The sequence below is a fragment of the Typopeltis vanoorti genome, chromosome 12 (assembly GCF_054136105.1).
Source record: "Typopeltis vanoorti isolate ZY-2024b chromosome 12, IOZ_Tvanoo_1.0, whole genome shotgun sequence".
NCBI lineage: Eukaryota > Metazoa > Arthropoda > Arachnida > Uropygi > Thelyphonidae > Typopeltis > Typopeltis vanoorti.
Genome location: NC_143560.1, coordinates 94,084,219 through 94,097,028, shown reverse-complemented (window position 1 = coordinate 94,097,028; position 12,810 = coordinate 94,084,219). Strand labels below are relative to the sequence as shown.

The 12,810-nt window shown below is 36.7% G+C and overlaps 1 protein-coding gene across 1 annotated transcript in view; it reads left to right on the top strand.

The window, feature by feature from the left end:
* The window catches only part of Cse1 (chromosome segregation 1), a 439,186-nt gene that overhangs the window by 221,092 nt on the left and 205,284 nt on the right, over nucleotides 1–12,810 (top strand). The window contains exon 10 of the mRNA XM_090402147.1: nucleotides 4,618–4,747. Coding sequence (XP_090258273.1) covers nucleotides 4,618–4,747 — 130 coding nt within the window. The remainder of the gene's footprint in view (nucleotides 1–4,617; nucleotides 4,748–12,810) is intronic.

Below are 12,810 nucleotides of genomic sequence, written 5' to 3'. Positions count from 1 at the left end.
TCACTCACCAACTTGGTCACTCTTCTCTGAACCCTTTCCACAGCCTCCTCATCTCCAAGGAATCCAGGTGACCAGACCTGAGCACAGTAATCCAAATGTGGAAGTATCAATGCTTTATAAAGGGGAATAATAACCTCTTTATCTCTGGATGTCAGTGTGTTCCTCAACAACCAAGTAATCCTATGTGCAATCTTGGACACCTTAGCAATGTGTCCTCTGAACTTCATCTCCCTATCTACCAATACCCCTAAGTCCCTAGCCTCATCAATCTCTTGGAGTACCTTTCCATCGATGTAGTACACAGCTGGTAATCTTTTAATCCCAAAATGCATGACTTTACACTTTTCCACATTGAACTGACATCCATTTTCTTTTGCCCATTTTACCAGCTTATTTAAATCCTCCTGCAAACTTTCAACATCAGCTTGATTTTTTATTGCACTACACAACTTTGCATCATCAGCAAACAACTGAATATCTCCCTTTAAGCCATTTCCTATATCATTTATATACAAATTAAACAACATTGGCCCAAGCACAGAGCCCTGAGGCACACCACTGGTCACCTGCCTCATTCTGGACTCGGCTCCTCCATACACCACCTTATGGTATCTCTCCCTGAGCCATTCTCCTATCCATATCACCAATTTAATATCCATTCCCATCTGCTCCAATTTGCGTAACAGTGTTCTATGGGGTATCCTGTCAAAAGCCTTAGCAAAATCCAGAAGTACCACTGTGTAGCCAGTTCCTTTGTCCAACTCAGATGTTATTCTATTATGAATAGTTAATAGATTGCTAAGGCAGGATCTACCTTTAACAAAACCATGTTGGCCTCTATAGAGTATCATATCCTGATCCACCCATTCTTGAATTTTGTCTTTAACCAACTTTTCCAATACTTTTACCACTACTCCTGAGATGGTGATTGGTCTGTAATTCAATACCGCAGTTTTAGAGTCACCCTTATGCAAAGGAACCACTTTGCCTAACTTCCACTCCCTAGGGACCATACCAGAGTTCAAACTTAAATTAAATATCCAGGTAAGAGGGGTTGACAATTCATTTGCACATTCACGCAACACCCGAGCTGATATTCCATCTAAGCCTACTGCAGTGTTTGCATTTAAGTTTTGCAATATATTTAATACCTCTGATTCTTTAGCTTCAATTCTCACATTTGGTATTGCTATAGGTGTAGAGATATCCTCACTTGGGTGATAGACTTTCGAGAAGTGATCACTCAGTAACTCGACTATTACATCTGATTTTGTCACTTCAATACCATCAGCACCCACTAAGGTTATCCTTCCGAAGTCATTCTTCCTCTTACTTGCCACATAGCGGAAGAACTCTTTGGGATTACCCTTGATCTCTTTGGCTAAGGTCTTCTCATAATCTGATTTAGCTTTTCTTACTATGCTGGTAACCTTCCTAGCTTGAGCCTTGTACTGCTCATGGGTGTCCTGATCGCCCTTCTCCTTGTAAATTCTCCATAACATTTTCTTTTTTTGCAGTTCAAGCTTGATACTACTGCTCATCCATCTAATGCCTGCCTTGTTTGACCTCCTGACCATGGGGACACAATCTGATATTGCTTTCCTCAGATACCCGCTGATTTTATCCCAAGCACTGCTAACATCTTTCCCTTGCAATATGTTCTGCCATGGGATGGCTGCAAGCTCACTCCGAAGCTTGTTATAATTGCCTAACCTGTAGTTCCGTACATACCCCTTCTTAATAGAAAAATCCACAGATTTTGCAACCTCCCAAGTCAATACCACATGATCGCTTTCACCAACTGGAGGTAACGAGAACACCTTACTTATGCATATAACCTCTGAACCAATAACCAGGTCCAACACTCTCACACCACGTGTCCCTTCAGTTACGTGCTGTTTCAAGTAATTATCTCGTAGAAGATGTATGAACTCCATTTCCTTTTTGCTACGTGATATTTCCTCCTTCCAGTTGATATCACCATAATTAAAATCCCCCATAATAATCACTAAGCCTTCACTCATTGCACTAAGTTGCTGATGCATGAATTCAATATCTCCCCCCGTACTCCCTGGCCTATAGCAGCATCCAACTGTATATTTGGTTGCGTTGGTCACTATTTCGCACCAGACTGCCTCAAATGAACTCTCATTCAAATGTCTATCATCATGATATACTACTTTCTTTGGCTGCAACACATCAGCTATCATCAACAGTACTCCTCCTCCTGTTCTATCTTCTCTATCCTCCCTGAAAATACTGTACCCATCACATTCAATTCCAGTGACCACATCTTCTGCTGACAGCCAAGTTTCACTAATGCCTACAACTTTTGGTGAGATTTCACTGACTAATGCCAAAAATTCTTCTCTCTTATTTCGAATGCTTCTAGCATTGGTATACAAAAATTGCAGATTCCCTCTAGATCTTGTACCGGCTTTAGAACTGATATATAAGTCACTAACTACCGTAGTCCTATGTCGATTTTTATCCCCTCTCTTCTGCAATTTATTCTGCCTATAAGGATCAATAAATACACAATCAGTGCTAAAGTTTCTCTCTCTTACACTCAACCTTTTCAATATTAGTTTCCCTGCCCAATAACTTCAACCTGTTCAGAAAACAATAACTTCTTCAATCGCTTATGTCCTTCCATGTTAAGATGCAGTCAATCTCTAGCATACAACTGCCTTTTTCCTTCAAACACACTCCAAACATCAACAAACTCCAGACCTCTTTTTCTGCACATTCTTGCAATCATATCATTCATTATCATTGCTCGTCTACTTAACTCGTAATTGTCAAAACGAGGCAGCACACACACTATTCTCCCATTGACACTTTTCCTCTTCACAATATCTAATAATGTTCTTAAATCTTTTCCTACCCGATTTATACTACCTCTCAGGTCATTCGTACCCACCATAACTATCATCTTGTCTGTTTCATGCCCTCTCTTTATTGCTAAAGCCACTCTTTCTATTGTCCCATCAGCCAAGCACTCCTCATGCATACCACTCTCCATACCCTTAATCATAGAATCACCATATATTTTACCACTCATAACTTCATTCAAGTCCACACTCATGGACTCATTCTCTACACTATTCAGCATGACTCTCCCAGCTTCATTACTCAACTCTCTATTACTTACCCCCCCACTCTCACTACATCTCATTTCTTCTAGGCCACTTGTGGTTTTATTATGTTGACTCCCAATCACTCCCATACTATTTATTACTGAATCATTAACCAAAGACTCACCCATATGTAATCCTGTTCTAGTTACTTCAGCTAAAGTAATCTCTATAGTCCTAATTTCTCTGTTTAACACATTAAACTCAGCTTTAACTTCCAGTATCTCCTTACCGATCACTTCCACTTCCTCATGAAGAAGATGAAGGTCATTTTTCATTTTCATAAACTCCTGCCGAAGTTCTTCCGCTACGGTCCCGATGTCAGCTTCCATTCCTAAACGCTCCAGCCTATCCCGACACTTCTCACATACGTCGACATTTTCCTTCTTCTCATTTTGCCAGACCGACCACAGATCCTTCACATTTTTCGGTGCATACATATAGCAGTTTCCGCAACGCATCCATTGCGAAAAATCTAACGCTGAGCCAGCCTTTCGTGTAGTAGTAGAAGTCCTGCGCGCCGCTGACGTACGTTTCTTGTTGGACGCCATCTTTACACGTTGATATAGTGAAACAAACGGCAGTGAAAACACAATGTATACAACACAGTTCTAAACAATAATACCACTGAAGGACACTTGTTTCTAACCGATGCACAATTGCAGCACAATTTGTGACAAAAAGCCACACTATATTTAACTTTAAAAACACGTTTTCTAGACTAGCTAAACTCGCTAAATTTGAATTACTCAAAGGTGTAAAATTTGAAGAGGAGGAAAGCTTATCTCCTTCGACTACAATACTGTTTCCCACTATAAATATGTGCAGAAAAGTTATAAATTCATCGAAAATTATATATAAAAACTTGTTTACCACATCAGTTCACACTTCAAGCATGCAGAACACATGAAACTCAGAAAACAATAACTCATGACAAATGACAATGTTCAACTGTATTGGTTGACACAATAGCCAATCACAGCTTCTAGGTGCTATTGTCTCAGAGCTCACCCTGCCTCGCCTTCTGAGCAGTTTAAAACTACTAGAATGCTAAGATTTTGATCTGCTCTGCCATCTGTCCATCTTTTCAAAGGGCTCAAAGGTGTATTTATTTGAAACGCACGTCTTCATGAAGCATTAGTATATTGTGTTTACTTTTAGTAATAATGCAAAGTCTGGAAATTAGGCTATTCTTTAATGGGAATAAATGCAAAAATATAATATTGATGATATTGCTGTGTGGTGCATTAGCACCGCACACCTGGAATATTTGCCCCCCTGATATTTCTTGATAGCCTGTTTTGGTTTGAAAAATACTTTTACTCCTAAATATCTGTATAATGAATTTTAACCATAATGAACACTGAACTCAACTTATGAATTTCTAATTGCTGGGTGAATTGATTTATAATGTATGTGTGTATATAATTATAAGTAAATTTATTACTGTTAAAAGTAATAATATTTTTTCTTCATTTAGCTTGTTAGCAATGCTATTCACTTTCTGTCATCTGTGGCTGATCGACCACATTATAAACATTTGTTTGAAGCACCTGGGGTTCTTAGTTCAATTTGTGAAAAAGTCATTATACCCAATATGGAATTTAGAGGTAAGAATTTAAGTTTTACGAACTAGCAATACTCTTAACGAAACTTTCACTGGTTTCCATTTGCTGTTAATTAAATGTTTAAAGAAGATTTAGATGTGGATTCTTCAAGATTTTAAAATGTTTGTAAATTTATTAAACATGTTAACAATATGAAATATATACAAATATTTAATAGATTTAAAAAAATATAAATCTTTAAGAATTCTCTACCTTTAATTCTTTAAACATTCACTTCGGTACTGTTGGACTTACATGAACCATATATTGTTTCTGCATCAAGTGAGCTCATTTTTATAAATTAACCAATGTTTCTGGAAAGTTTTTTGTATGATATGATAACACAAAGCATGTTGAAGAGTATAGCATGCACATGCTTACTATTGAAGTTTATTCTAAGAAAACCCTTGCTAATTTAAATTTAATGTTTTGTCACCTAGGATAAAAACAGTTAAAATAACCAAATCTTAAAGATCGATTGAAGAGCTGCATTATGAAATATGTTGAAGTGCCAAAGACTATCTGATGAGGAAAAAATGTCATTTCACAGAATTTTCGATTTTCTTCATTAAATGACACAAAAATCTGAATTAAAAATAGTACAAGCACAGTGACATTTTTGTACTTAACATTTTCAATGTTTCGGTGTATTTTTTGATGGCTTGGAGAGGATCAGTTTAATATAGTTATTCAACAGCATATAAAAAAACCATTTCTGCAGACTGACTGCCTTGGGAAAAAAAAATTTCATCATTATAAATTCATAATCTAAAATTTAGTATTTTTAATTATTTGAAATATATGTTCACTATATAATATTACTTTGATACCATATCAATCAGGTGCATCATTAAAATATTGTTCATTATAAGAAAATTTTACAAGCTGTAAGATTTGGTTATTTTTACCTTTTTTTTTTTATCAGAGATGACAAAAAAAATTAAATTAATTTAGCATGGATTATCTTGGAAATAACTGTTTTTATCCTAGGTGACAAAACATTAAATTTAAATTAGCAAGGGTTTTCTTAGAAATAAACTTCAATAGTAAGCATGTGCATGCTATACTCTTCAAACATGCTTTGTGTTATCATATACAAAAAAAAAAAAACTTTCCAGAAACGTTGGTTAATTTATAAAAATGAGAAATTTATAAGAAAATTTTACAAGCTGTAAGATTTGGTTATTTTTACCTTTTTTTTTTTTATCAGAGATGACAAAAAAAATTAATTTAGCAAGGATTATCTTGAAAATAAACTATAATAAACATGTGCATGATTTGTGTTAGCTCGATGAATCTTCATATAAACTATTATCTGATTGCTTTGCTCTACCTCCTCATATGTATTAAACTATATATACTGATACTATTTACTATTGGTTATCCTTTTGCACATCATCATCAAATTCCTGGCATGTACCCTCAAGGGGTGTACAGGATATGACAGTACTACATGAAAAATTTTTTCATTACTAACTTCCAATCTAAAATTTTCCTCCAAATCAGTCTGTTACTTGTCAAGACTCCAACATTATCAGATCTTATATTTCTATCGTCTAAGGCACTTTGTACCGTATTAATCCACCTATATCTTGGTCTTCCTCTGGGTCGTTTTCTTGCCGACCTGGCAGAGAACACTTGTTTTGGTAATCTTTCCTTGCTCATTCTGTTCAGGTGACCATACCACCTGAGATTAGCTCTGCTAACGCATTCCTGGATGCCAACAATGTCAAGTTCTTTCCTAATATCTTCGTTTTTTAATATGATATTGCCATTGATGGCATCTGTTCACGCCTCTAATCTTTCTCAGGACTCTCATATCTGCGGTCTCTAGTCTTTGATCAAGTGTTTTACTTCTGACCCAACTCTCAGATTCACAAGTTAAAACTAGTTTAAACACTGTCTTGTATACAGCTAATTTAGTGTTCCAACTAATTTCTCTCTTATTCCATATGAATTTATTCAATTGACTTCCTACTAATTTCTCTCTTATTCCATACAAATTTATTCAGTTCACTTCCTACCAGCTTTGTCGATTTTGTTGTCTATTTCCATATTTAATTTACCATCTTCGCTAAAAATCATGCCTAAGTAGCTGAAATGTTTTACTTGTTCCACAGATTCTCCATTCAAAACACAGTTGACATTTTCAACATTTCTACCTATTTTCATTGTCTTTGTCTTTTTAATGCTGACCTTCATACCATATCTATTACAACAGTTATTCAATTTAGTCAGGGAATCTTGCGAACTTGTACCAGATTTATTTAGAAGTATAACATCATCCGCATAAAGCAAAGAGCTGACATTAATATCTAAAGTTTTGATACCATGTTTAATACCACTTTCCTTCATAATGTGATCCATATAGATAATGAATAACAGAGGGGATAATGTACATCCTTGTCTCACACCAGATTTAACATTAAACCATCTTCCTGTACTTCCTTCAATTCTAACTGCTGACTTGCAATTCAAATACAGACTAAGTATTGCTTGATATAATGCCCCATTGACACCATATAACTGTAGCGTATTGAATAGCTTCTCTCTTGGCACCTTGTCATATGCCTTTTCTAGATCGACAAAACTTAAATACAGATCTTTGTCATATTCCCAGCTTTCTCAACTATTTGTCGTAAAGTGAAGATCTAATCTTGACAGCCTCTATTTGGCTGAATCCAGCTTGTTTTTCACCGAGCTTTTCTTCCACAATTCTTCTCAACCGTTTCTCAAGTATGCTTGCATAGATCTTGCCAGGAACACTCAGTAGGGAAATACCTCTGTAATTCTCACATTCAGTTTTATTTCCCTTTTTATATATGGGCACTATTAGAGCTCTACTCAAATCATTGGGAATTCATCCCTCTGTCCAGGCTTTCTGAACGATGCAGTGCAGCCACTGTAAGACTTTTATACAACCATATTTCAGCATTTCTGGTCAAATATCATCTACTCCTGCTGCCTTTCCACATTTCAAGCCTTTGATGCCTTTTTCTACTTCAAGTATGGATATGTATTCCTGATGTATGCCTGTTGTGTGTTTTTTTTCCCACTGTGCTATCACTGCTTGTTTCATTTAGCAATTTTTCGAAGTAATTACTCCATACTTCAAGGATATCTTTTCTCCCGTTTTCATGTTGCCTTTTACAGCACTCTTTCCTCCATTTCTAAGCTTTTTCAACAACCTCCAGAATATCTTGCCACCTTCTTGATATTTATTTTCTATATTCTTGCTAAAGTCCTCCCATGACTTTGTTTAGCTAGTTTTACACAGTGCTTAGCTTTCTTACATTTGTCTCTGCATTCTCTAAGAGCACAAGCTGACTTATTTGCCAGGAACTTTTGATATGCTTTCTTTTTTTTCCTTCACTGCCTCTTTAACTTCCTTTGTCCACCATGGAGTTCTGGTTCTTCTATCCTTGCAGACAAACTCACCACATGCCTCTCTGGCTGAATCAATCAGGATTTTCTTCAAGGTTTGCCATTGAATCTCCAAGGTTTGATTCTTGTTCTCAAACTCTTTAATTTTTTTTTCAGTAATCTTTGTGTATTTTAGTCTACAGCTCACATCTGAGAGCTGCTCAAATTTTATTCGCTTTAAAACTTTCTTACGTGTCATTCTTTTCATTATGAAATTCAATTTTATCCTACTCAAGACTAAATTGTGATTGCTTCCAATTTCAAATCCTCTGTACACTCTGGTGTCCTGCACCAGGGTGAAAACATCACTATCAACAATAACATAGTCAATGAGACTTTTCTTATTCCTTGCCTCTTCTCTCCATGTGAATTTGTGCACATTTTTATGTTGGAACATTGTGTTAGTAATAACCAGTCCATATCCTGAGCAGAAATCCAACAGGTATTTGCCATTATTATTAGTTTTGCTCTTTTCTCTAAATTTTCCCAAAACGTTTTTGTATGTCTGACAGTCATTTCCTATTCTGCTATTTAGATCCCCAACAAGGACCAACTTTTCATTTTTCATTGTGTCAGTTGCTTTCTCTAGCGCCTCAAAAAAATCCTCCACTTATACCTTAGTAGAGCCTTCTGTGGGACCATAGACATAAATAAGTCTCATTGTCCAGTTCCCCATTCTGATATTTGCCCACATCACTCTACTTGAGACTGCCTGCCATTCAAGAAGATTAGCCTCATATTTAGTGTTGAATACTATGGCTACCCCTTCTTTTCCTTGATTGTCATTGACTGAATATAACATTTTGTATTTATTGTTCACAAAGATCTCACCAGTTTTTGTCTTTTTTGTTTCATTCACCCCTATTATGTCGATCTGGTACTTATCTAATTCCTCAGCTAGCTCCATTTCTTTGCCATTCAGGCTTCTTATGTTGATAGTACCGATCTTTAACTCTGGTGATGTTGAGTTTGGATGTACTTTCAGATTTGTTCCAGTAGCTGACTTTTCGCTGTTCGCACTGATTCCCTGGCAAAAACAACGGGAGCCTTATTTAACCAGGCAACGCACCAGCCGGCATGAAATTTTTTTATGTTGTACCATCATTTTGTATATTGGTTTAAGCCAATATACAATTGTTGGCTAAATCCCAAATTGCCAGCCGATCCTCGTTCGTTCAGTATCCAGGTAGATACACAACAGGGTATACCACGAGAAGGTGAGGATTGGACATTAGGTCAGAAGCCCTGATCGGTTCTCTGCATTCCTTTAAAGGCTATGTGGAGGTCTCCTCTCAGTTATATAGGTTTGACCCTTAAGCACCCCTCCTTTTGCACAATATATATCTCTTATGATTTTTGTTCCCTTCAGGTATCATAGATATAATGACTTCTCACTATAGCATACACTGTCATAAAAGACTTGCTGAGGCATAATGCTATTCTGAAAAAATTCACTATAGTAATTTATCCACTACTACAAACTATTCCTGCAGTATTAACCCTTAATTAGTTGCATGGGTCTATTTGACCCCAAAATTAAAGTTATATTTCTTTAATTGCAGGATGCTTAAGGGTCAAAACTGTATAACTGAGAGGAGACCTCCACATAGTCTTTAAAGGAATGCCTGAGAGCCCACCAGGGCTTCTGAGCTAATGTCCAATCCTCACCTTCTTCTGGTGTGTGCACCCTGTTAGTATCTACCTGGATACTGAACGAACGTGTATGGGCTGGCAATTTGGAATTTAGCTGACCAAATTGTATTCTTATTGGCTTAAACCACAATGTAAAATGATGGTACAACATGACAGAATTTCATGCTGTCTGAGGCATCACCTGGTTAAACAAGACCCCCCCCCCCATTGTTTTTGCCAGGGAAACAGGGCAAACAGTGAAAAGTCAGCTACTGGAACAAATCCTGTAACACACTCCAACTCATCATCAGCAGACTTCAAGATAGGTACTGTCAACATTGGCAAAGGAATGGAGTTAGCTGAGAAATTAGATAAGTACCAGATCGACAAAATAGGGCTGACTGAAACAAAAAAGACTAAAACTGGTGAGATCTTTCTGAACAATAAATACAAAATGTTATATTCAGTCAATGACAATCAAGGAAAAGAAGGGGTAGCCATAGTATTCAACACTAAATATGAGGCTAATCTTCTTGAATGGCAGGCAGTCTCACGTAGAGTGATGTGTGGCAAATATCAGAATGGGGAACTGGACAATGAGACTTATTTGTGCCTATGGTCCAACAGAAGGTTCTACTAAGAAAGAAGTGAAAGAATTTTTTGATGCTTTAGAGAAAGCACTTGGCACAATGAAAAATGAAAAGTTGGTCCTTGTAGGGGATTTAAATAGCAGATTAGGATATGATTGTCAGACATACAAAAATATTTTGGGAAAATTTAGAGAAAAGAGCAAAGCTAATAATAATGGCAAATGCCTGTAGGATTTCTGCTCAGGACATGGACTGGTTATTACTAACACCATGTTCCAACATAAAAATGTGCACAAATTCACATGGAGAGAAGAGGCAAGGAATAAGATTGTTATTGTTGATAGTCATGTTTTTTGACTAGTGCAAGACACTGGAGTGTACAGAGGATTTGAAATTCATTCCTCTTTGACACACTTTCTAAGTTCCACTGTACATGCTCTTTGTACCACCAAAGCTGATGCTGCATGTTCAGGTAATGTGAGGCTTGCATATTGCAGTCCTATCATGGAAACCCATGCTATGAGTCTCAGTTCTGAATGTTTTTGTGCAGATTAATGTTCCAGTCGATGCCTGGAACTCCACATTCAACATGTCAGCCGAAAAATGGCAGTTTTTACATATTATCCTATGTAAAATAACTCTGTGGTCATATTCGGTGAGTGTGGTGGGTCGTCTACTATGGGTAGCACTTGTACTTGACTTCCTGCACTTCCCTCTCAGTATGATATTCCAGGTCAATAATCAGTAATAATGTGAATGTAAACATGACTTGTCTTCACACTTACTCAAGTTCTTTATCCCACTTACAGCCAAACAACATACAGTGAAATCAGATAAGAACATTAGCATTTATAATGGAATGCAGGGTGACAGTTAAAAGCAGTCTGTAATAGGAACCTTGTGGAACTGTCTGGGAAGAATCTAATTCCAAGAAGAATTAAAGAAAGAGAGAGTAAAGGGTTCTGAGATAGGTAATAACTGTGTTCCAGGTCAATAATCAATAATACCATATTGAGATGGAAGTGCAAGGAGTCAACTGCAAGTGCTACCCACAGTAGACGACCCATCACACTCGCCGAATGTGACCGTAGAGTGTTACATAGGATATTATATATAAAAAAAAGCCATTTGTCGACTGACACATTGAATTTGTCAGAAATTTGCCTATAGGCCTTCAATATGGCAGTGCCTCTTTCAAACTCTGTTGGTTCCCTTCTCACAGCCATTTCACCTGGATACTGCATTGACTTTGGAGCATCATATTCCTCCAATGTATACTGACTATAAACACATGACTTGTCATATGGCACAATGCACTTGCCTGCATGGGTGTTCTTTGACTTCTTTCCAAGCAACCTATATGGTCATCTCTGAATTACTCAAGCTCAAAACAACAAAATCCTTCGGTTAACCAATCCTTAAATGGTTTGTGATGGTTTATCTTGTCATTTTGCTGCTGGAATAGCCCTACTTAACCTATACATTCAGTTAATCCTACCAGCAATTATCTGGTCAACAAATCAACTTCCCAACATGATCAGATAATTGAGAAATTAGTATACCGATTCTATATTATGTCTCTATGAAGGTTTACTTTCCTCTAGATGTTTTGTAATTTTGAGCTGGTGAGTTCATTTCTTGTTACTGATGTGATGGGCAGTCTGATGAAAAATCAGATTTTTCATCAGAAGGGCCCATCTATAGTGAAGATAAACATGACCTGTCATCACGTAACTAAAGTTCTTTATCCTACTAACATCCAAACACACACTGAAATCAGATAAGAAGATTAGCATGTATAATGGACTTTGAATGTAGGGTGATGGTTAGAAGCAGTCTGTCATAGGAACCTTGTGGAATTGTCTGGGAAGAATCTAATTCCAAGACTGAATTAAAGAGAGAGAAAAAAAAGGCTACTGGGATTTGTAATAGCTGTGCTAAATGACCAATCAGTTGCTGAGGACCTTCTAAAACCACCCCAAAATATAATCACAACCAACCAGTATCTAAGTATTTCTACACATCATATGCATTATAACAGTGCAACCAATTTGTAAAGTTTACCATTCATAAGAAAGATTCCAGTAATTGGACCACATGTTTATTAAGATAAATAACAATAAAAAAAAACTGACAAGTTTCGTAAGTAGTTTGACTTACATCTTCAGGGGTCAAAGGTAACTAAAAGTTTAAACACAAGAAATGAGAAATTACTCAAAATAGTTCATTTTATGTAGTTGTGGCCATCTAACTGTTCATTAAATTAAATATCTGGATGCCGTTATGTTCTGTTGTTCACGTTCACATTGTCCGAGGTCTGACTTGGGTATAGTTTTTATCAATGGTGACCAAACTTGGTGTAGAATTAGGCCCTGGTTTTTGTTGCATTGCGTTGGAATTCTAAGCATGTTTGCAGCTTGT